Source organism: Fistularia commersonii, chromosome 7 (genome assembly GCF_037954325.1).
Source record: "Fistularia commersonii isolate RoL2024-O1a breed Wild chromosome 7, RoL_Fcom_v1.0, whole genome shotgun sequence".
Lineage (NCBI taxonomy): Eukaryota > Metazoa > Chordata > Actinopteri > Syngnathiformes > Fistulariidae > Fistularia > Fistularia commersonii.
Genome location: NC_141290.1, coordinates 15,516,965 through 15,543,152, shown reverse-complemented (window position 1 = coordinate 15,543,152; position 26,188 = coordinate 15,516,965). Strand labels below are relative to the sequence as shown.

Sequence of the window (26,188 nt, the reverse complement as noted above, 5' to 3'; positions counted from 1 at the left end):
ATTTCTTGATACATGTGTATAAATATCTTCTTTACAGTTTTTGAACTTTCATTTTTTTTTTTACATTTCCATAAGCCCTTTTAATTTCTTCCTATTTCTCTGTAAGTAACTGCAGCTTAGTTTAAACGACCTCCATGCAGGGGAAAAGTACACACTTCTATATTTGTCTACTCACTTTCATACCTGGATTGCCAACCAGTTTAAAAGGAGGGGAGGAAAAAGTTACCCGGTAACACTTGCATTCTAAAATAAATTCAATCCTCTGTGTCGCTAGGTGGGAAATCCATTTCCAGTCGAGGTCAATCGAGCTCCCACAGGTGTTTACGTGCAGGTCACTAGGGGGCGCTGTTGAGTCGCATTATTCTCACTTCGCCAAGTGCATTATGAGTGTACTTCCTTTTCTCGAACGTAAACAACATGGATTGTTCCTGTTAGAAAAGAGGGCTTCATGGACGCATGCATAAATTACCAGGTAAATATTCACACATCTTGTAAAATAAAATTTAAAAAATAAATAAATAAAATAAGTGACTATTTGTATTTTGACTGGCTGGGTTAAATTTAGATATGGGAAGGTTTTTCTGGCAATTTTGGTATGATATGATTGTTTGACTCTCAAGCTAGTGGTGGCATGTTAGCATTTCTTGTGAGTGTACATTGATGTAAGAAAAGTGGTTAAAGTTATTACATTTTGTATTTCTCGATGTAGGTTTGGATCTGTTGTGAGATGTACAAAGCTCAGGGCCATTTCATTTGGTGTCAGTGAAAGTTGTGAGTGTCCACACTTTACATTTGTGCATCTCATGAATATTTGAATTGGCTTGTAGCCGATGAACTGTATGTTTATGTACTCTTTTCTGGTATCTGTTAATAGCCACAGCTGTAGTACAGTGTGTTACTGAATTACTTTTTAGAACCATATGTTGTATCATTGTGTTGTTGGTTGTTTCATTTTTTGTCAAATTTGCGATACATACTATAGTCTCAGGCAGAGATTGCTAAACCACATGGTTGAAAATAAATTTTGCAAGGCTACAAGCCACCAAGAAGTTAATGTTACTTGTGTGACATCTCTCTACACAGGCTAAATCTGTTGGGGATCGATGGGTGTCTGGTCCAACCTTCACAAATGTAATAAAGGTTATTTCATATAATTCAGTCAGCTGAGAGAAGAGTGTTTTTTGTTTTTTTTGTTTTGTTTTTTTGATTAGTCTGCACAGAACAATCCATGTAGCTGTGAAAGCCAGATTTGAGGTTGGTAAGCCACCTTTTCTTAGTCAGTCTCATTAGGAATGTATTGCTTTTATCTACTTTTCTCATAAGCAGTGATTGAAAGTACAATAGAAATGCAAACACAGAATGTCCATGTTAAAGCATGGTGCTGATAACAATATAACCAATTTGAGGGGCAAAGTAAAAGTTACATTTGCAAGAGTATTCATGAGAAGCAAACGGATATTGAGGATGAATCAAGGTTAAGGCAACATCAGACACAATCACACACTTCTGCTCTTCTAGCATTGAGATGTAAAAACGACACAGAATATCTGCAGGCTCCAATCTACAAAAGATGGCTTCATTTTAAGAGGACTGATGCATTGGATAGTATACAGGGAAAACATCAGTGTGAGATCTACACTGACACTCAATGTCGCACTTAAAAGTTTTGTGCTGTCACAGCCCGAACCATCTTGGAAATCATCCAGTCATCCATCATTAGCCTCCGAATACTATTTTAAACTATTATGTAAATGGGCAAAGTGACAAACAACTTCTTTTAGATACACCGTTAGAATAAAGACAAAGCAACCACTGACAGTCTCAGCATAGTTTGTGCTTGAAATGTTTTTATCAGTTCAAGTACAAACAAAAAAAAATATCCCATATCACAGGCCATTCCTCTTCAAATGTAGACACTTCATTAGTATTCAGATGTCCTGTTTGAACCATTACACTGTTCTAAGTCTCATTTTGACCTCAAGGAGTCATTAATCTCGATGCCTAGATAGTGCTGGTAGTATCCGTCAAAGATCCCCATGATTGCCCTGTTGACAGCCTCCACTGTCGTTGAGAAAATGTCACGTATGTATCTGTATCTCGACAGCCAGTGAAGTCACATGCCATCATGGTCTCATGGCACATTACAGTGCAAGGACAGTGGGGTAGGAGGGTGAACAGATATCCAATGAGGGCTCATAGCGAAGGCGGCTTGTTAAGGCTGGACGTCTCTGTGGGGACTCTCTGCCTGCCCAGACGGCTGCTCTTGACAGATCCCTCCGCGTACTCGAATCAGCGGGCGATTGTTCTTGTCTCTCTCTTGCTCTGTTACACAGGTCTGGTTGTCGCTGTCATGGAAAATAAATGAAGTGCAATGTAGTGATTGCTACTATTCTAATTGACCTGGAAAATACAATCCTGTTTTTTTACATGGAACTTTGTTTTTACTAACCTGATTAATTTATGAAGAAAAACTGGAATAAAAACACATGTGAAATGGCAACCTTGGAAGTAATATCTTACCTGTTTTTTGTGGCTCTTTGACCTATCTGTTTCTATTGCTAATGGAAGGAAAGCTAAAATATAATTGAAGTGCAAATCCAATAAAATGTCTAAAGTACAAGAATTGATCATTTTTATCATGTGCTTGCAAAATAGATTTTGTAAAAATAAGATCTATATCTTTTGTGATGAAATTAGTTATATGCATATCTCAGTCATATCTCAGCTCAATAACGTGCATGCATAAAGCAAGTCAGATAACTAACTTGTTCCCCCAAGATACCCTGTGTGCAGGAGAGAGCAATTCACATGAGTGTATTAACTTGTGAACAAGATAAGTTTTTGGACTCCTGAAAGTGCTCTTTAATACACTTTAAATAGATTAGACATACCTGTCTTGGCTTTCTGTATTTAGTGTGCTGTCCTCATATATTTTCAGCATTGTCTCTGTGCGGTCGTCATGGTGCTCTTTGGGCTCCTGAAACCTGGGCAATATACATGGAATTTTCAGTTGAAAGTACTGTCAAGAGAGGTGTGTTCTGTATATATGTACTGTCTACAAATCCCTTTAAAGCAACAAAAGCAACAGTCAGGGAAAACATGTCAGTCAAACTTTGATTAAAATGCGCCCCTACTGTGCAGTAACAAGTGGAACTATATTCAAACTTTTTTTTTTACTGCTCTGTTAAATGGTATGGCAGCATTTGGACAAAAATGATACTGACTTGGGCTCAAGTCTTTGTTTGACCTTGGCGATGGACTGAATATAGGGGCCAATTTGCCTGGCGATGGTTGTTAGGTGGGAGTTCTCCTGCTTGAGCTGCATCAGATCATGAAGCTGGGCTATGAGACATCAGCAAAGAAATATGACCATCGGGGGAATAAACCCTGAAGAATAATGTTGAGTTTTTGTTCCAACGTAAACACAAACCTTCATAGATCTCCTGCTCATTAGTGACTCTCTGGAAAGTCTCATCCCAGATCTGTAGAGAGCATGTAAGTGAGCTCAGTTAAAAAAATAGATTGTTATGTGAACTTCAATGAGCAGGCTCAAGGGATAGCTTGACATTTTTGTGTTTTTTCCCTTTGTTTGCCTTCCTGGCAGTCTCACACTTTAACAAGTAAAACTAGCTTGTTAGTATGCAGATAGGGGTACAGACTGAGGACAATTGTAGAAATGTTTTCATGCAAAAAGCCTGGCAGCTACAACTGAAGGTCAATCTGTCAAGGTATTACTTGACGTACTTCCTCAAACATGACTCTCATAGTTTCCACATTGGAATACTGGGCACCGATCTGGCTGTCAATGTACAGTGATCGGTCCAGGATTTCGCCCATTTTATCTGTGTTGATGATGGAGTGGTGCTTGGTCAGGTCTCGGTGCAACTCCTGGACCTGGTCCTTGAGATTCTGAATCTCAGTCTGCAGAGTCTATTGACATACAAAACATGACACATTTCAATGTTCTTAAAACAGCAGGGATTTACAGGTGCCCTATGAAGTGAGACAGCATGGAAAAGTCCTCGTTGCTATTTGGATAAGATGAGGAGAATTTTTTTATTGCTCACTTTTCACGGTTTTACTATGATACTACATCCACTGACTGACAGAGGGTTATTTTATTCTTAAACTATGCTTAAACAATGGGTGTATACTGATTATAACATAAATGACTTTTTACACAACGTTTAAAAAGGATATGCTTCTTTAAGGTTGCAGATAATTTATCTGAAATTTAATTTGCACTATTTGGCAATGCATCAAAAAATTTGTGTTCCCCATTTTCTTTTAAATCAAGTTATAAATGCAAGCGCAATACGATTTGAACATTTTACGAGGACATGTAAAATGCTTTTGCCATAAACATTTAAACATTTGTCACATCAAACTTGTAAGCAGCTTATTATCAACAACGTAATAATGCTGATTTTCAGATTGTGAACAAGGTGGAACAGACTAACTCTATGTACAAAATGTGGATCTAAGATTTTACATTGGCCATCAAAAACATGGATCCAGCTATCTGTGAAAGGCTGATATGAGCTGGTAAAATTAGTTGGCATGTATCAGCTGGGGTCAACAAGTTCAAACTGAGAATATAAATGTAATGTAAAGTTTGCAAAATATTACCGTAATACTAATACGTCACACATACATTCCATTGATGGCTCAGGATTGCTTGTGTTTTGACTGATGCAGTGATGCAGTTTGAGAGCTCACCCTGTAGGAGTTCTCGTAGTTGTTGCAGTGCTCGGTGAATGGTGTTTCCCTGCCCTCAGCCAGAAGGACCTTTGTGCAAATGTTGCGGTGAGACGTGGGCCTTCGCCCGAACACAGAACCCAGCGGCATCTCACTGAGAGACGGGGAGCGGCAAGACATGGAGAGAGGAGACTGGAGCCTGAGGTAAGGGTGGAAAATATCATAGCTGCTTTTCTTCTTTCATTATTGGCAGGTTTTTGAAAAAGTAATGCTATTTATATGAAAGGTCTACAGAGGCCAATGTCGGTAACGGATTTGTTACAAAGATGTTGCCTGGGTATTATTGGAAAAGCCTGAGATTCTAAGATTCAAGTCATGCATACATGTACAAGAGAAAAAAGCGAACCTTTCATTTGAAAAAGTGAAAGATCAGATTTCTAGTCTCAAGTATTGTTGCAATTTCTTATCTGTAATGTCTTACTATGTTGCTATGTGCTGAGGTGTTTTTTTTTCCCAATCCCAAACTGTGCCCCCCCTACAGGAGCCTAGTTTTAGAGTGGCTTTTTTTTCCCTCTCCTTTCCCCTTGTTCTCCTTTCTTTCCGCTAAGATGGTGCTGGAAGACGGCAGCCTGTTGCAGCCGCTTAACCGCTACTGTAACACACAAATTTCCCCTTCATCATTCATTCATTCATTCTTCACAAAATTATGAGTGGTGTTAGTACATTTGCCACTGTAATCACATTGCTTTTTTCCAAATTAAGATTCTTAATTTTAATCTCATAGATACAGTATGTGTTTTGCAAATGCGAAACAACTTTTGCATTTTTGAACATATAGATTTAGTTCATAGGAGCAGAATTTCACTGCACAGGGGAAACACATTTCTACACTGTACAAACGCTGTGAATCTTTGAACTCTTAATGAATCTCAGATGACAGCTCTACAACTCTGTCATCACTGATCACAATCTTTTTTTCTTCCTCCGTGATTCATGATTTTATTCTTGTATATCCTTTTATCCTTTATTGAGTATCCTTTTTTAACTTGCAATGGCCCTTTTTTGGATTCACATTTTAACAATTCAAACATTCTATTTGACAACACACAGGTTTAAACCATCCTTTTTGGTTAAATCCTTGTGTTTACTGAAATGTATATTTACTCTCATCACTGCTCTGATTTGGAGATCTCTCTGTACTCTCAACTCAGACCGATACTCAGATGTCTACCATTTCAGCATAATCTCTCTTCTCACTTCCCTGCTCCTTTTGGTTTCTGTCAGTAATTTAATTGGGGACATCGGGTGTCCACGCAGTAGGTGGAATTTAAGCGAGAATTTGTTATATGATATTATTTTCATTACATTTTAATTAAGCCTGGGTGATATAACTGAAAAATTAATCACAGTAAAAATGTTTCATTTCGGTCAATATCGATAATTAATGACCTCATTATCATAAAGATCAAGGGGAGAAAAAAAAGTTTAAATTGCATAACTTAATTTATCAGTCAGTCTTCAGAGAAGTCCTCATGCCCTGCCCTTCATGCCTTCACTTATTAACAATGATTGCTCTCTACTTTCGTTTCTTCCATCATGCAGTTTCTGTTTTTGGGTCACAAGTCAACAACATGGCAGTTTAATGGCTCACACTTGTAGGTCCGATATTGTGCCATGCTATGATCAAGAAAGGCTAGGTGATACCACATGAAACATAATATATTATATAGATGCTTAAGTGGTAGTTATGAACAAAGCGAGCCACAGATTATGGCAGCAGCTGGGTTTTTCGCACAAGCCCACCTCAGTGGTTGGTTTTCATTTCTGGTCATGTGTGTGAAGAACTCGAGTCTTTGCACCACTCACAATTTTAACTTTGGGCAAGGTTTGCAGATAACTTTGATTCACCACAATATTAACATAGAATAGATGTCAGACACTGAACAAAACTATAATGATATATGTGTAAACGGATATAAATATAAAAGTCCCCTCTGCATAGAGGAAAAGCTTAAATCTGATATATATATATATATATATATATATCTTTTTTCATATATATATAATATTATATATGTATATAGAAAATAATTCTGATCTTACCCAAGTGGTATATAAAATTACTTTCCAGTTTTGAGTTTTATCCTCAAGTTTTTAAGCTAATTTCATGATTCTTTTAGGTGATTGAGTATCTTAAGGCCTGAATAATTAATCACCTCTTCACTCAGTGCATTTTCTCCAAATTAAAAAAAAAACAACCCTCAAATTAATTTATTAGGCAAAGAGTGTTCAGGATGTAAAATCCACTAAACTGTCCGGAATTAATAACCCTGTTTCATATTTTTATGTTGAAATTATTCAAAGAAAACAATGCAAAGCAAAGGCCTGCATCGTGTCCTCAACGCATTCACAACCACACTCGACCAAAGCAAGAATCCGTCCATGCATTTAAACCACCTACTGGATAAATAAACTTTATCTTGGCCCTAAAAAGTATCATAGTGTCAAGTCTAACAAAGTATAAAGTACCTGCATCTTCAGCATTTTGGTGGGAAAATGCTCTTTCATGTAGAAAACAATGAAACGTGATCTGAAGTAGCTACTTGAGTTATATAATAGAACGCCACTTGTCAAGCACGATAGACATGACCAATGAAACCGTGCTGAAAAAAAATAATTATTGTGCATATATATATATATATATAATCTTGACTTGTGATTTCCAAATCCCACCTTTATCCACAGCCTCGTGATGAAATCTGTTTTCAAAAAGCCACCCAGAAATGAAAACTTGCTAATATTTAGAGCAGGACAATAATTGGTAAACATTTACAGGGATTTTGAGATATGTTTTAGATTCTCCATTAGAACATTTTTCAAATAATTGTAGATTGCCACATTTCCTAATATCTAGATACGATGTATAAAGTGCAATCATGCATGGAATTTTCATCATTTAAAAAAAAACAACAATAAATTACTACAATGAATAAATTGTTTAAGTCACATCTTTTGTAATATATATTGATAAATTGCTCAGCTTAAGCAACATGCTATGCAATGTGGGCAGCATTGTGGAGCATGTTGCCCACAGGGTGAAGGAGAAGCTAAATTTACTCTTTCAAACATGAAGGGACTTGAAAAATTAGGAATTAAGGATTCAATTAGGAATTAAGCACCTTATCAGCTAATAGTGTAAACAGCAGCAACAGAAATTAGCCAGAGAGTAGAGAGCCTGTCTGATCTATAATCCCATTTATTTCATTACAAATCCACTTGGATTTACGCTGCAGCAATAACTATTTAAAGAGATGCGACTGGAATTGATAATTGCTCTGGATGCAACAACCAACTGTGATAGAATTTCTTGAGATTTACCTGAAGTCTGGTACAATTTCTCCTGACTTTTTGCCCAGTACGGATGCAGTGGAAGATCTGCTTAAAGCAGAGAAGTATCCTTCTCTCTCTTCCCTCCACATGTCATCATCTGAACATCCAGACTCTGTCCTCCCACCAGTGACGCCAGCTAGAGACTTTGCCCGTGCAAAAGCAGTGACATCAGCAGACTGAAGTAGACCAACTGCTCCTGCGTGCCAACTTCCACATCAATCCTGGAGAGTTCTATGAAGCTATGATAAAAATAGTGCCAGCAGGCCGACCACCAATCCCTGCCCACTTTGCATCTTGCACTGGCAGGGTGTTACACAAGTTGGAAAGCAGAGTTGTCAGTATGGTGGCATTAGTGGGTGGGCTTAAGGATGGGAACAGTTGGGAGACACTAATATGGACAAAAAATCAGAGTGGGCGTTTGATTGTAAATGTGGTAAAGACGTGAAAAAAATCTTCATCTGAAGAATAGTAATTTATTTTCATACACAGACGTCTGTGTTTTAAATTCCAGCTAAGTTCTATAATGCCCTATGTCATCTGATCTCTATGCACAGTTCTAGTCTGTGCCCTCCTACCCAATTCCAAGTCAAGTCTTTTCTCATCAGTGTCCAAGTCTGACCCTGATCACGAATTTATAGTATTTCAGTCAGACAAATCAAGAGGCACCAAATCAGAGTCAGGTCGGACTGACTGAACAGGTGAATGGAGTCAACCGTGTCATTCGGGACAGGACTTCGCACCTCTGTATGCTATCAACGTATGTCAGTGAGCTGGGTTTACTATGTAAAGTAATTTGTTGAGCAATGTTAATTTATCTAATGACTGGACTTGGGATGTGAACTTTGATTCAATAACCCAGGTATTAGCATGAACTGTCAGGATCATTGTCTTCAACAACCATCGTCTGATTAGTCAGAAATTTGAAATGGGTGTGGTTTATGTGGAAAAGCAAAACTGCTGTCATTGCTTTTTTTCCTCTTTGGCGGGAAGTTGTCTGGTGAAGGATAATTTTGAGGATGAAGAAAAAAACCTAAGTAACGCATCAAGTAGGGTGAACACTCACAAAAAACTTATAATTCTTGAAGGTGGATGGAGTTGGCGATGCCTTTGTGACTAATTCACCAAACCCAAACAGTGTATACATTCAAAGTGGAGCGACGGGAAGAAATAGATCTGAGCGTGATACAGCTTGTTGCAGCAGCCTGATCCCCACATTGAACACTGAAATGACCACCAACATGACACACTCACAGCCATTATCGCCGTGCTGTCAGAGCATTGTTGTGACCAAGTGATTGTGAACTATTCTGCAGTCAGCGGGCTCACTGGGCTCCGCACCTTTGCGAAAAAAATTGTCACGGTCAGAAAACCTTGTTCTTGTCCAAGTGGCCCAGCTCTCATTGACAATGTAGAGAACTTTGCGAATTAAAGCAACAATTAATAACTCAAAGTAAACCAAAACCTACAGCTGCATTTGTGCATGATAAAACAAATGTACAGCTAGCGAGCTGGTGGCTATTACTATTACGCAAACACTAGCTTGCTTGACGTGCGCTAGAAAAAAAAAAAACCTTGATGAATATTCACCCAGAGGCGGCAGTGACACTAAGGCTTCTTTCACTAGAGGGAAATATGCGGTTTGGTGAAATAAGGGAAAATAAAAGCTGAACTTTGTAAGACCCGCCCCGAATGACGACTGTGAGAAACACATGGTCCCCCAGCTGAGGGACAGACAAAGATGACCAAATATCAAACACCAATTTCAGGTACGTTTCATTAGGATGGAAAAACACACATGCAAATTATGGTCTGTAGTGTTGTTTACTGTTTGGAAGATAGCTTTTCTCTGCATTTATTGATAGTAGTTACTTTTCAATGGTTGAAACTATGTAATATTACAAGTTTATTTTAAAAGTACTGGTACAAACACTACTTCAGTTCTAATGACCTGTGGGGATGTTCTGAATATATATTTGGAATAGAGCTGAAGAAGCCTCTCAGATGAGGGGTGAAACATCTTCAAGTGAAGAAATTCAAGTCCACTTTCCGTGACAATAAGATTTCGCCAATGATTTACCATGACCTGGATGACTTAAAACCTCCACAGACTTGTAGGGTGGCCACTTAAGGTTTGATAGAATATATTCTTGTCCGGGTAAGAATTATGTAATGTTATGTAATGTATTAAAACTATCACTAATGAATGACTACTTAACAAATCTTCAGTACCTTTTTACGAAGAAATAAAACAAAAAACTATCCTAAATACAAAGCTTCATTTATAATGAAATATCAGGACGTGAGTTTATGTTGAGCAAGAGTTCTGGACTGAGGGACAACATTGTTCAAGCCCTAGTTATGTCTGAACTCTCAATGCTTGAGTTAGTCCGAGTCCCAGGAGTCCCAAGTCTAAAAAAAGGAAAATTCACACCCCTGTGTTTACAGCAGTTATGAAAACAAAACACTACATTAAGCAAAAATAAATTCATCCTGATATCCAAAATTATCTGTTTTGTTGCAGTGAAGTGGAATCTTCCAAAACAGAGTCGACTGACACCTTTCAAGTGTTCATGGAATATGGTGAGCAATGTAAACATATTCTTGCACAGAGCCTACAGACAGGAAGAATAGCTGTCACAGTGCAATTGAACGTGGCGCCTCCGTTCTTCCTACTGCAGCCGCCAATCTCTACTGTTTGTACTCATAAGTCATGTGGGAATTTTGAGTTTGGATACCTCACAAGTATGAAATTTTCCTCTCACTGTGTCTGCTTACTTGGAAGGGTCAAAACGATGCCTTGGCGATATTCAGATGACAAAAGCACAGCGTAAACTAAAACCGTACAGGAAGAGGTGGTTTAAAGATGACACCACAAAAATATTTGATGGTATTGTCACTCATGTCGGAAATGGTTTTACCTTGTTGCTACACTGGAGGATGCAGTAACAGAGGGAGGGCAGCGGTGTCCTATCAGAAGTAATGGTTCCAGACAACGGGCAAACTCACTACGGAAGTCAGTGTTGATCTGATAGAAGACAATAGAACATCAAGAAACTTAGACTGGCACTGAAACAAGAACAGGAGTCCTACTCTTTAAATGGGAATGAAGTATTTTGTTTGATCAATTCCATCGAAAAAAAAGGAAAAGAGGCTCTCCTTCTGACAAAGAAATGGATGTAGATCAAAGAAAAATAGGGAATAAATGAGTATAGAAACAGAAAGAATGCAGAAGCTTCTACAGAAGGGCAACTGAAAGATTTAACAGGCACGAAAATTACATGAATCATGTGTTTTTCATAACCAGTAGACCATAAGTCCATGTAAAGACTGTGGAGTGAAGTATGACACAACTTCAAAGCTCTGAACAGATACTGAAAGCTTCGAAGTGATACTATGGTCTTTCAATACGAAGAGAAAACAATATGTATACGCTATATGTATTATATGATGGCTTGATGGTTAACTAATTTAAGCCTGATGCATATCTAGTGCCTTTTTATTTCTAATTCAAAGGGTTTAAGGACTCATACGTTATGGCGCATACGCATTTTTGTTCTAGTTGCTTGTTCAGTAGGGGACATGTGAATATAATCATCCAGTCCATTCTCAGTTTATATAACATTTTACAATTGCAACTGAATTTATGTTTGTCTGCAGCATCCACGGTTACCAGTGAGGAAACCCAAAGCAGATAAACTGTAGCTACAGATGATATGGGCTTGCTTTGTTTTTTAACCACAGGGTTGATTTCCTTGCTATATATTGAGTGTTTGTAAATTAACTCTGAGTTAAAAAGTGATAAACTATTGTTACGATAGTAAGAATAAAAAGTACACAAATGCGCCATTGTGTTATCTTCCCAGTTACATTTTCGGAGGGTTTGGGATGGATCTGTTTGTGGGTGTCTAAAAATAGGTGAAGCCATATTGTCATTACACCGCTTATTGGTAGAGTGAAATACAGTCTGGAAAAAAAAAACTCCCAGGTGGAAAATGAGAGTTTATCCGACTCACTTTGCTGCTTTGCACCGGTTTCAGTCGATGAGGGAGCTTTGCGATCCTCTTCAGCCTCTCCATGAGTTGCTGTGCAAGCAAGAATGAGATTCAGAGACCATTTCACCTTGCTGACGTATTACAGAAGCATAAAGTTAAACCTCAGTTAGACCAATGACTTTGTTTGAGACCGATCCTTAAAAGAAATGTTTTCTTTTTGGTTTGACGATGGTTTGTTTTCAGACAATTCAATTTATTAGAGCACATGCACATTGGCACACTGCATCACAATTCAAGAGCAGTAACACGAACATTACACAGTGACGCTGAAATGGATTGCAATATCAAATCAAATTAGTCTCTGACTGCAGAAGTATGCAGTTCATTTTCCAGAATTAGAAAACATCATTGCAGAAAATATGTGAATTTAGTAAAATCCATCTAAAAATGATATATTTTTGATCTTGAACATCACTAGTTCGCTTTAAAAGAAATAAAACTAAATCTTAGGTGGACAAATTATCTTCAAATGTGAAAGAAAATGGCACTTTACAAGACAGTAGCTAAAAATAAGCACTTCTTTGAAATAATGTGAAAATGACAAAGAAATAGCCTAAAAAATGATCTGAACACTCCAAAAAGTAATGACTTGCTGTTCAATACTCTGCATTATTAAGGGAATATCAAATGTAGTTCACAGAATAAAGGAGAATAAACTTTAAACACTCTTGAAAAAACTATACATGATTGTGTTTTTATATACTTTATGTGTTCTTTTCTGTAGTTCTCTTGTCAAAGCACTCCCTCCATTCCTACTCCCTTGTGTTTTATATGCAAGAGCTTTATGGGTCAAATTGAATTACAGAATTATTAAATACTTAATTATTAGAAAGTACACATAATATCATGTCTTCCATTTGAAGCTGTACTCACATAACCCATGTCCAGAAACTCAAACATGTTGGCTGAGCTGAGGAAAGCTGAACAGGTGACAAGATGCACCTAGAGACAACACGTAGGTTAGCTGGAATATGAGAAGTCTTGTTTTTATTTATTATCATGTCTTGATAGTGTACTACCTGGAGGGTTGGTAGGAGGGCAGTAAGGTGTGATAGCTGTTCTTTTAGTGCTTTTTCTTTCTCCTCGTGCTGACTGCATACACACACAAACAGTTTTACACCTTCAAGTCTCAACGTGATGAAATACATGGAGGATTCAGCCCAGGAGGGGCCAGAGCAAACAACATATTTCCAGGAGCTAATCTATCTGTCTTCTCTTGTAACAACACACAGACACGGACACAGGGCCGGACGCACAAAGCCCGACATAAATAGCCTTTAACACCCTTCCGGGAAGCAGAGCACTCAATGGCTTCCAGGCAAAGGGAGAAAGACAGAGTGATGGAGGACAATGGGCATAAAAATCTCATCACTGAGTGAAAGTAGATTCACTCGCTCACTCACTCACTAACTCACTCACTCACTCGAAACAATAAGCCTTTGCCTCAGCCTATTCTGGTAGTTTGGTGCATAAATATATGGCAGGATGTCACACAGCTAGGATTTGCAAAAGAGAGATATAATTTTTGACTCAAACCAATAACAATGCTTGCAGAAAAAACGTAGGCTCTTCTAAAGTGTAAATTGTATGAAAGAAAATGGTAGGCAATTAAAACTGTCAGTGAGTGACTCACTTGAGACTTGTCTGTCTTGTGACTTGACTGTTGAGACATAGAACTAAGATTTGATCAGCATTCCTGTTCTTACAACCTGATAATTATTGTTCATTACAGACAATGTCCAAATTGTTAAATTATGATTTCACAAAGAGATGACCATTTATAAGAAAACAGCATTGAAATAAATAGATGCCTGTAAATTAAAACGGAATTACTGATGTAGGAGGTTCATTTGCGGTTGTTAATGCAAAGGAACTCGTCAGTTATTACCTATTTATAGACTAAAGATTGTTGACGCAGCCACACACAGTCACAGTCTGTAATCTAATTTTCAGAACAGTGTATGTGTTATAAACAACTTCATGCTGCTTTTAATGGGCAGTGATTTAGCTTTGTCATAGACCCTGAATATTCTTTGATTCTAACTGGTGGAGGCATACGGAATGCGTTTCCGTTATCCTGCAGCATTTAAATCTGTTTATCATGGAGTTGAAGGAATATACAAACTGTAGTTTTTGTAGAGCTATACTTTCAACTGGCTTCATTTTCACTGATTGGAACTGGGCACCAACAGCAGACACTGGCTGGGAAACTGTAATTCGGCACCATGCTTTGTTTAAATAAAAATCACCCAAAGAAATGTGTTTGGTGAAGGAAACATGAATGCAACACAACAAAACAGCATGTTATAATGCAAAAACGAATAGGTGACAACAGAATAAAAGCAGCCCATTTGACAAAATAATCTGAGATTTGGGGCTCTGGAGGAGCAGTTTTGTTTAATGTCAGCTAAAAGTTGCTTGGATTTTACCTTTGAGCAGCTTTCAGGAGAATCTTCTTCCTCTCTGCTAGTTTTTCCTGTCAATAAACAGAGAAAACAGGACCTTTTTAGTTCCTTGAGCTCTTTAATCTATTATCCTTGTTAACAATTGAGGAAAAATAACCTAAAATCCTCAGCGCAGCATCTGCTCCTTTGTATGAGTTATGCTAAGAAGTGGCAATATTTTCTTCATAATTAGATCGAGAGAGACACCCAGTGGACAAGTTGTGATGATGAAGGGGTGGGAAAAGATTGGTGACGTAATTTCTTTTTTCAGTTTTCATTTACTTTATACATATATATATATATTATGGTCATTGTATCTGTTTCAGCAATTGCTTACATATTTTTTGCCATTTCTCAATAATTTTTACTGAGATTTTTACAGTATTTAGAATAGATCGTTCCATGCTCCTGGACCCAGCTTCTTCTGCCAAGGATCAGACAATCAAGGTTAAAAGAACCAGAAACCAGAAAAATCATGTCTTGTTTTTAGAAATGGCAATGTATCCATGATGACATATGCCCAGGCAGAAAGAACAGGTGAAAAACGGGTCAACCCAATTTAGATGATTTTTCATAAGTTGACTCCCCCCCCTTTTTATGACACTCTCACTTTACCAAAACAATTGGTATCACAAATTTAATCTATCTTGTGAGTGAAACAGAAAATAATTGTACCTATGGTTTGACAGATGAGGGAAACAAATCAATGTAATTGAACCTGCAAACTGTTGAACAGAGTACAGATTGCACTCTCTTCTTCGTCCACGTTCAGATGCACTTCTCCGATCATTGCTCTAAGCAGAAAGGTGGCCTCCCTTGTTGAAGTTTGCAGCTCCTTCACCACCTGCATGGGAAGAGGGAACCTCACCATCAAGGACACCTGGTACACCTTGGGTAATTTGTTACTACAAGTGAAAGAAAGTCACCGATTCCTGAAATATAATATGAATTATATTTGACATTCAAAAAACACTGAAAGACACTGTACCTACAAAAAAAGCAACAAATTTTCTTAATGCATGCAGAACAACCAAGGCCATGACTGAACTAATTATTGAAGAGACCCCCTCAAAGTGCATGCATTAACATGGAGATTTCAAATTTTCCTGTCTATATTTATTTTCCTGTTGATACCATTTTTTTTGGTTTTGGTTTGAGATATTTTTTAACTGCTTTTTAGGTATTTCTTTGTGGATTTTAAAGTAATATTTCACTGATTTTAAGTCAGACTTTTGGAAAGGCGCTGGCTTTCTGCTTGCCTCAGGCCAACATGTCTGTTAGCTATATTGTTGGGATAAAACTTTAAACATATAAGAAATACATTATTAATGTAAAACAATGTACAAAATACATGCAGTGTCTTCTTAGCATCACTCGTATCCCCCCTACATGCACCTGCACCCCCACCGGAAGCAATATGTACAGTATCCACAATTCAGTCCAAAACCAAAACCCAATTACTGTTTCACTCTAATTAACTGTAGAATAATAAACATAATATGATGATGATTAAGTTTATTTAATTTTAGACTTTTTAGAAACTTAATATTCTGCAGGAAAGTTAATACATTTTAAAACTCACCTGCTCTGCATTTCACAATAACGTTACTGCACAGTGTTTGAATTATTCATGACAACATTTCTACTTTGCATTAATATTTGCATTATGAATATGCAAAAAAGATTGGAGCCTCTCACCAGCACAGCCTGGTCCAACATTTCACATCCCTGCACATACGCTGTCTCAATATCAATACAATGAGTCCGACTCTCCCTGAAGTGAAAAAACAAAAGTACAGCTTGTTTAAAAGAGATGTAGGGAGGAGGTAGGAGAAAGAAGTAGAGGATGGCACGGGAGAGGCAAGAGCAGTGAAGAAATCTGGAAGAGGAGAAGAGAAAAATGGGAAGATATGAAAAGAAAAGGCAAGAAGGGGAGTGGGAGGAGAAAAATGAAGAAAAATGCAAGAAGGTGGAGAGGAAAAACAAAAAATGGACTGCGGAGAAGCAAAAAGAAAAGTCATAAAAGTAACAATTGTGGACTGACTTACACTTGCATGTCTCGAAAGCACTTGATGCAGAGCAGAGACTTGTTCTCTGTTGAGAACAGGATGTAGGGCTCTTCATGGAGTGCTATGGAGAAACAGCTTTCAACTGTTAAACTATTCTCTTATTTCTATCAGCAAGTTTTTGACAAATTGAATCTGAAAAGGCTTCAAAATATGAACCAAACTAAACTACCCCACTTTCACTGAATTACATTTTCGCAAAGTGTTCGCGATGCTTTGAGAAAAAAATCCCGGCCAAGTTTCTCTAAACTGCAAGAATAAAGCTTTGACATGGTTGCACGCAGAAGTAACTCACAGCACTTTTTGTGTTTGGCTTTGGTGCGTTTGGCGAGCGATACAATGTCATGGTGAGAGAACATTCGAGCCTTGTGTGTCAGCTCCCTGCAGGCTCCACATAGCGGCTGGCTGCAAGTGTTACAGTAGAACATTCCCCCTGAATCCTGTGCGAAAAAAATAAGAATATGAGGACAAAGTGGAGTTTTGAGTTGATGGTTAAAGTGTGCCTGCTTTTAAAATGCTCTCTGAAGTTCATACAGTTGAATGTTTGAGCGTCATCAAAATCATACCTGTATATACGGTAATTACATGATACCAAGTGATAGTAGCATGCAATTTATTCTGCCCAGTTTTTTTGCATTTTGTAGTGTGGCAGGAGTTGGAAGTGGCCTATAAACTGAGTGTTAGAAATTGATGAGGAGTAATTAAAAGCCTTCTGTGCCAGTATTTCACGTCCTCAATGCTAAATGTGAGTTTTACCCCCTAGTTAACCTGTTAAAAGCCAAACTACTCGCTATGTAAAGTCTTGTCTTGACCGTTAACTTCTAAAGGTCAAAAACATGGCACTGTCTCAAATTCTTCTGAGACATGATAGTAATTTGTTCAAAGATTTTTTTTTCCCCCAACCATGGGTATTAAAATTCCTGACTAGGATTTTCAGATTAAGCTTGTTGTCCATAATGAGTGTCCAGTACTTTCTTTATCAACTAATATCACCTATAAAATGTTACAATATTTTTAGTATTATGTCACTAAGTGTTTGACTTCGTACCTTTTTGTTACTTTCCTGGTCACAGTTGGCACACTGCACTGTTTCCTCTGTGTCTGCGTTGCTGTCGACCAGAAACTTGAGCAGACGGTCCTCGGGTGGGAGCGTGTTGTTCCCTTTTATGATGGACAGATACCTGCAGGTAAAGGTAATATGGACTGAATGAAAACTGTTACGACATTTAGCTCAAGATTAGTGACAATGAATTTTCTGTTTTTTCAGAATGATCATAAATGTTTTCAATGATGAAGATGCAAGAACCATATTCAGAGCACTACCAGAAGTACATGTTGGCTTTTCAGTGTTTTATGGACTGTGGAAACAATAATGATAAGAAATACATATTTGATTTAAACCTTTACATTTATTTTTATTTTGCAAGAAAAATCACAGGGCAACTAACATTCTGTGGAAAAGTAGCAAAAATGAAAATATTTTACCATGAGAAATGAGGGAAAAACTATGATACAATTAAGTGATATGAGAGATTGGGCTGGATGTCAGTACATATTTTGTTTAAATGAATGCAAACAGGCCTTAAGAGTATAAAGTTAAGAGAAATTGATTACAAAATTCCCCAACTTTGCTGAGCAAAAAGTTGAAACTTTATTGAACAACATTTCCTCTTGAACTTTCTTGTGACCACTCCCCTCCCTCCAACTTCTAAACAGATCAAAAAAAATTACAGTAAACAGTTAGTATAGAAGTCCAGCTAAACAATCAGACTTCTTCACATTTTGGTAAAAGAGGTCACATTATAGAACACATTATGTGATGTTTTTCACAAAATGTTTGTTGCCAGACTATTTTGTTTTGTGACTCAACCCCAAAATTTGGTTAGTATATTTGATCTTAGTAGCGTTAGGCATGTGTCTGACAGCTACATCTGCATTCTAGATATTAAATGTGAGTGCAAAGGTGGCTACTTCAGTAATCTTGTTATTCTATAGCACAGAATTACTGTACAACTTGTACATGGTAAGTGCAATTTTCCAACATTGCATGAACATTGCATCTTGTTTCATTGTTTACCCTGAGTGTTTGATAAACTTGAATGCAATAGATTCCTGAACTGTGACTGAGTGTTTCTCAATATTACAGTATCTTTGCTCTCATGGCACGGTTGATAATAAAGGTCTGCCGAATCGTCACACAGCCAAACAGGTCCTCTGGAATGTTTTAGACGCATTCACATCACAGTGATGTGACGCAAGTATGGTACTGACATCACATTTGGAATGGTATGACGTTATAAGGGGGAAACCCATAGTGGCATAGCTTTACTTTGCACAGTATTTCTTTGGATCACATTTCTTCTTGGTCATCTTTAGATCAGTTGATAATTCAGTATTTTCCGAGGATGAACAGAATTTTCCTTCAGTTTTTCTCTTTGGGACTCTGCCTGGCTTTTGTTCAGGCTCTGCGGTGCAGGGAATGCAAAGTTAGCGTCTGGGACTTATGTTTCTCTACTGAAAAGCTGTGTGATGAAGGACAGATGTGCTTCGAGAGTGTTGGGCTAACAGCAGGCTTTGTGAAACTCATGACAAAAGGCTGCATTGAAGAAGCATTATGCGAACAGAGCGGTGACATGAATTTTGCTGTCAATATCTCTGATTTAGTTCCCATCAAGGCGACATGCTGCAACACTGACATGTGCAACTCCGCACCCAGCCACCCGGAGAAGCTGCTACTATTTGTAGTCCTAACTACTGTCACCAGTATTGTCCTGGTTTGCACTGTAACTTAAATAGCAATTGGGTTAGTTGAATAAAATGAAATGAGGAATGTAACCACAGGGGTGATGTGTTTTTCTTTGTCGAACTGAGTTCATTTCAGATTTTATAAGACTAAACAGTTGCCTGTGACTTAATACAGCTGTGAAGGCAATGTTCCTGACCAACAACCAGTGACTCAGTTTACTTTGGCAAGATATACTGTCTCTTTATTTAATATTTTGATTTCAAAGTTAGTTCCCATGATTCATGGCATGGTCACGGTTTGATGGAGGCTGCAGACTCTTTCTTCCTGAAGTCCCCAGAAGCACAGGGACTGCCAAGGGAAAGGTTTGTGTTGTTTTAAAGGTTAAAATTAAATGAAGTCACCAAAGTGTGGAGAAGCTAGTCCTGAACAATTTAAACGGGACTAAAGGAATAATGGGTTCCAGAATATGTAACCTTTTTTTGTATTTTGTAACGGTAATTTAGTCACGGCAAATGTATAATTATCATTATCATATGAATAAAGTAAATTATCATATTGTATTTAATATTGTAATGATCACAAATTACTATAAAGTTTAATTAGCAACATTGAAAAACGGCATGTAATTACAGAGTGGAATTTCCTATTTTTTCAAATATAGCGTGCAATTACATGTTAAATTCTTATTCCTATAACTTTTATTTCCGGTCGATACATTTTGAGAAGCCACATTAAATATAGGATTCTGGGGTCATTTTATCGTTGTCGCAATATTTGATAAAACCTTTAGGGGGCGCTGTGTGGAAAAAAGGACAAGGTTCTCTCCTTGAGGAGAGGAAGAGAACCGGAAATGCTTGTCCACGTTGCTGGTGGCGTATACTACCAGTGTCATCTCGAAAGTTCTATAGAAGGGGGCGTCTGACAAAACCCCGAGAACGCTCTTAAACCGTTTTTTTTTTCGTCGAAGGATAACACAACAAACGAGGAAATGTCTGCTATTTCCGAGGAAAACGTGCGAGGTGGTAACCTTTTCAAAGACATCAACGCTGACGATGAGGACTGGCAGCCGACCGAGCTGGAGAGCTTGTGTATGAATTGCTACCGGAACGGTACGACACGTTTGCTTCTGACCAAAATACCTTTCTTTAAAGAAATAATAGTCAGCTCCTTCAGCTGTGAACACTGCAGCTGGTCAAACACGGAAATTCAGTCCGCCGGTCGAATTCAAGAACAAGGCGTTTGCTACACTCTCAAAGTCAAAACAAGGGAGGACTTGAACCGGGAAGTGGTGAAAGCAGAAAGCGCAACAACCAGAATACCTGAGCTCGATTTTGAAATCCCTCCCTACACCCAGAAAGGCTCCCTCTCTACAATCGAGGGCCTCATAGACCGAGCCGTCGCGGGGCTGGAGCAGGACCAACCAGCTAGGGAAGCCGCGGATCCTGGGGTGGCGGCAAAAATTGAGGAATTCATCCAGAAGCTGAGAAAGTTAAAGGACCTGGAGAGTGAATTCACGTTGGTGATCGAAGACCCATCCGGGAACAGTTTTGTGGAGAATCCCACTGCGCCTCAGAAAGACGAGGCACTTAACATGTGCTGGTTCAAGAGGACTGTTGAGCAGGATAAACGTCTGGGTTTAAAAGCCGATGATTATGAGGAGACCGAGGAGCCATGTGGCAACGACCTGGACACCATGAGAGGCGAGGTTCTGCGCTTCAATACCAACTGCCCTGAATGCAATGCTCCAGCATTCACCAACATGAAGCTCGTCCAGATCCCTCACTTCAAAGAGGTTATCATCATGGCAACCAACTGCGACAGCTGCAGCCACCGGACCAATGAAGTGAAATCTGGCGGAGCCACAGAGGATCTCGGCACCAGGATCTCACTGCACATCACAGACCCTTCCGATATGACAAGGGATGTGCTCAAATCTGAGACATGCTCTGTCTCCATCCCTGAGCTGGAGTTTGAGCTAGGGATGGCAGCTCTGGCTGGGAAGTTCACAACCCTGGAGGGTCTGCTGAAGGACATAAAGGACCTGACTGTGTCCAAAAACCCCTTTATCTGTGGGGACAGTGGTGTCTCTTCTCGAGTGGAGAAGATGAATGAGTTTGGAGAGAAGCTGGACAAGGTCATTGCCGGAGAAATGGGGGTTCACGTCATCCTCGATGACCCAGCAGGGAACAGCTACCTTCAGAACGTCTATGCGCCGGATCCAGATCCTGAGATGAAAGTTGAAAACTACGTCCGCTCTTTTGAGCAGAATGAAGACCTTGGCCTGAATGACATGAAAACTGAAGGCTATGAGGAGGACTAGTGAGGCATCCACACCTCCTGGAAAAGATTGAAACCAGTCTGCTTTTTTTTCATCTCTTCTGACATTTTCAAACGATGAGTTATTTGCTGATTCTAGTCAGTGTGACCCAGTCATCATCAAACTGTTCATTTCTAAGCTGTATACATGGAAAATGTACAAATATATTTAAAAAAAAAAAAAAGCACTTGATGGAATTTGAATGGCTAATCAATATCATGTTGAGTTGGGGTTTGTACACATCCAGAATAACCTTTAAAAATGGGTATTGAGCAATTTCCCTGATACATAAATAAGTATGATAAATTTGATAATTATAATAATAAACAAAAAACTGTATTGTATCTTAAAAATATAGAAGTTAAGCAAGAGACTCTAATGGAACATGCTAAGGTGTTCTGATTTCCCTGCAAATTAAGAGAAGCTTCCTGAAAATGCATTAAAAAAAAAGAACCTCAAAATGAGTGAGTAGGGAATTACTTTAACATTAAGAGACTCAAAAACTTCTCTTTCTGGTTAGAAAATAAATTTGCTGATATTTTTCTTAATTATTTGAAAACAAGTCTTAGAACTACTTGAAAATTACCTGAACGCCCTAAGTCACCATCTCTACTCAGTAAAAATGACAGAGAATACTATAAATACTAAAATGAAATTTCTGCAAATGTTTCAGCTGCAGTTTGGGTTTTTTTTCACAAGATGGTGCCCTGCTGTCTTTGGCTGCATATGTTTTGATGCAAGCATGACATGCTGGTGAGGTGATATCCAAATTAGCTTAGGCAGATTCTTTTTTGAGAGGAAATAAAATGTTTTCTATGAGGCAGTAGGTCCCAGGTAATTCATCTGAATGCCCAAGTCAGAGGGTGACTCAGCAGACTTAGGGTTGTGCAAAGTTTCCCCATGGTTCAAAGTCAAAGCCACTGTTTGATTTCATGAAAGACCAATAATGCTCTTTCCTGCTTAATAAAGACAACTGAATAAAATATCTCCCAATTCCTGTGTCATATTTTAGCCTCAAATGGAAAAAAAGCCACAAATCTGAATTTCCAGGGGTGTTAATGGGTTTAAAATTTCAAATAAAAAATAGCAATAGACAAATGTCCTGTCAAGCTGTTCAGCAGTAATGTTTTATTTAATAATTGGACCATTTTAACCTTCCAGAGACAAGTGTTACATGTCTACAGGGTTTTGTGAGGACTGACCAACCAGCAGGCATCGAAGAACAGGTCACCCAAGAGGAGACGACGAACAATTTTTGTTCGGAGAACAGGTTACCCAAGAGGAAGCGATGAACAATTTATGTTACTCTACTCTGCTTCAGAATGAGCTTTAAATACAGAGAATGGATGGAAGATTCTGTTTGCCTTTCTGACTTCATTGCCCTGATGCAACTGTTGTCAACCCATCTGCTCATTTTATCTTTTATTATTTGCAGCAGGAATCTGGTGTTACTACTAATAGCAGAGCAGTGAATTCCCAGATTGTCTGGTGACTAAGGGAGCAGCTGTCAGTATGGCCTGATGCTAATGAAAATGAAATGTGCCACGCTGCCGACCCTGGTACCTAGGCCGAAAATACCAGAGAAACACTGATAACATCCACTGATAACCAGTAATTGTCTGATGATGCTAAATGTTGGTTCTATTTAAATCAAAGTACAAAGGCACTGCACAATCCAATGTCTTGATCGTGAAGCGATGCCCCTCAACCAAAGCAAAACATTTTATGGCACACATTTTTTTTGACAGACGTACTTAAAAGTCTGCAAAATACCAGTTGAAAGGGAACCATTTGTTACTTTAATTAATTAATTAATTAATTGAAACATTACCTAGAAGTTTAAAAACATTTGCACTACCTTGAAAATTTCTTATGACATGTTGATTGACATCATTCCTTATTTGAAAGTTACCCCTCTCACCTGCAAGAATGTGGATGTGTAGCTCAGTGGTAGAGCACATATTTTGCATGTATGAGGTCCTGGGTTCAGTCCCCAGCATCTCCGCTGTAAGTTGCTTTGCATAAAAGCGTCTGCCAAATGACTGGATTTTGACTGTATTCTAAGAAACTGTGTCAGCAGGTTACATCAGACCTTGAGGGAAACTCATGATATAATCACCCTTGAGGCCCTCTCTCATGTTTTTATCAGGGAAAATTGAAACCATGGACCTGAAGGTCACTGTAAACCATAGGTCATATGTTGACGGGGCTTAGGAGGACTGGTGTCATGTGACTGCTTTGATTAGTGTATGCTGTTGGCTATGGTGTCAAATGCCACAATGCTTTGTTTACTGCGTAACTGACGTAGCAAAACTTGCCAGCTGGGGGCTAAATCAGAGACAGCGACGAACCTGCAGCTGCTCCAGCCACTCAGGCTTGACCTAACCACTCAGAGGCAACCATGGTCACAGAGCAGTCCTCCAAACCACAACAGAGGGACAGTGATTGCTAAAATCAGAACTTATTCCTTCACGTTTTATCAGAGAACCATCATCGAGTGTATCCGTCTGCAATGTCCCACACTGATGCCCAAAACTGGGGCCTGATCGCACACATGCACAAACACAAAAGTAGCCAAGAACTAATGGTGCAGTGTTAGATATCAACTATTCTTTAGTATTTTTAGAACAACTGCTTCATACTTGCTAAATATATCATCACCATAAAAGCTGTGGAATGCTTTCATTCAGGCTGAGTAATTGTAATACTTCCACATCAGTCCATGATCTCTGACCTACTTATTCTCAGTTTCTTTGTTGACTTATTGTTTAGCAACAGTGGTGTGACACCCTGGTGTGACAATTTTAAATATGTCTTGTATTTTTAAAGTTTTCTTTTTTAAACCATTGTGACATTGAGGATATTATACTTTTTTTATTTTCTTTACAATGTAAACTAATTTCTCATTAACTTGAACATATCCAGGAATGAAGAGACTTCTGCCTGTTTATGGCAGCAAAAACTCATGATACCAATCAGGACACAAACAGTAAATGAGCACTCTACATCTGATCCTGTTATTTAAATGGACAATATACAAAGCTCATTAACCTTTACAGTTTTCTTTTATTTGGAATTTACTTTTACATGGATTGTGAATTTGAAAACAGAACTGCCAAAGTTAAGAGCCACTTTAATAGTTAGAGGTAACAACTATGTAGTAAATAAACCCATTATCCCCATATTGGGACATTACTTTGAATGAAAAAAGTTTTCCCTTCTTATGCAGGTCTCAGCAATACCAAAAACTAAGGAGACATTTTGAGCCCAAATAATGCCACATAAAATAAATAATGTTCAGATCTCAGACCTTTAACACAAAAACATCCTGTGTAAAAATGAATAAAGATAGGAATACAAAACATTGAAATGTTAGTGTGTGGGGAATAATACCTGCTTGTGTTAAAGCAGTCCAAAAATGACAAATTTTCTGTTGTCAACATAAGATTTATCATTTATGACAGATCAACTTTACAGTTTTTTTTTATTTTTTATTTTTTTATCTTACCCACAGAGGGGGCAGCTGAGGCGGCCGTCATTGGTCCGGCCTCGTAAGCAGCGGGCGCAGAAGATGTGGTAGCAGTCCAGCAGACATGGCGACTGGTATTGCTCGTGGCACAGGTGACACACCAGTGGGTGGACGTTAGTGCAGTCCATGTTGCACAAGTTATCCGAATTGGTGAAGATTCCTCCCGCCATCTAACCAGTATGAAGGAATAATGACAAGCCGCAGCACATCACTATATTGGCAGTTCTTAAAGACCTGAGTCACAGAGCTGGCCGACCACAGCGAAGGAGTAAAACAGCTGTTCAGAAACCCCAAACTTATAGGCCATGACATATCTAAATGGAAGACAACCCCCGTCACAACTTCTTATGGATTTCAAGTTATTTTGAAAATTGAAACAATTAACATTACTGGCAAATAGCATTAAGTTACTGACTGATTGATGGGAAATGAATTTGAAATAATCGGTGAAAGAAAGCTTTGAATGAAAATCTTTGGAGTTATTTCCTTGGTTATTAGCTGGAGATATTATGTTTATCCACATGCATTTTCCTCTTTGCAAAAAATTTGGGGAGGAGGGGGTAAAACTTTACTGGTTTGCACCCTGAACTGTTCAAGACATACATCAGCACAAAGAAAAGAGCAGTGACAGCGACCAGAGACAGTAACAGTCAAAAAGCACTTCACCAACACCACCAAATAGAAATATGACTGTCTCTTACCTTGGCATACAGTTGTTGTCTCCCTCCCCCTCCAGCTTTAATGACACCCCAAAATCCACAGACGACAAGTCAACAATATCACACTGTCAGCACGGGGCATATTCTCATCTGTAAATGCAGAGGGCAGAGGCAGAAGGAGGCACGGACAGCCACTGCTTTACCTTTCAGTGGTGCTATCAGCTACCCCCAGCTGGCATGACAACCATGCAGGAACTCTTCAATAGTGGCCCGATGGAGAGCCTCCG

General features: G+C 38.6%; 2 protein-coding genes and 1 long non-coding RNA gene across 3 annotated transcripts; 2 read left to right on the top strand and 1 right to left on the bottom strand.

Annotated features, from left to right (window-relative positions):
* Positions 1-313: 313 nt before the first annotated feature.
* On the bottom strand, positions 314-26,095 carry rnf207a (ring finger protein 207a). Its single transcript, XM_086150004.1, has 18 exons — positions 25,944-26,095; positions 25,222-25,412; positions 17,699-17,831; positions 16,946-17,090; positions 16,633-16,714; positions 16,283-16,358; positions 15,303-15,428; positions 14,570-14,616; positions 13,160-13,232; positions 13,014-13,082; positions 12,102-12,170; positions 11,007-11,113; positions 4,720-4,897; positions 3,745-3,930; positions 3,431-3,482; positions 3,225-3,342; positions 2,892-2,984; positions 314-2,345 (listed from the first exon to the last, which is right to left on the bottom strand). Exons 2-18 carry the CDS (start codon positions 25,410-25,412, stop codon positions 2,213-2,215), a joined length of 1,878 nt encoding a protein of 625 aa, XP_086006130.1. The 5' UTR covers positions 25,944-26,095; the 3' UTR covers positions 314-2,212.
* Positions 4,788-19,472, top strand: LOC147232867 (uncharacterized). Its single transcript, XR_015106411.1, has 5 exons — positions 4,788-4,902; positions 10,610-10,668; positions 15,357-15,467; positions 17,724-17,837; positions 17,918-19,472. It is a non-coding gene; the product is annotated as an uncharacterized LOC147232867 (long non-coding RNA).
* On the top strand, positions 20,246-22,698 carry zpr1 (ZPR1 zinc finger). Its single transcript, XM_086150003.1, has one exon. It carries the CDS (start codon positions 20,385-20,387, stop codon positions 21,714-21,716), a length of 1,332 nt encoding a protein of 443 aa, XP_086006129.1. The 5' UTR covers positions 20,246-20,384; the 3' UTR covers positions 21,717-22,698.
* Positions 26,096-26,188: the final 93 nt, after the last annotated feature.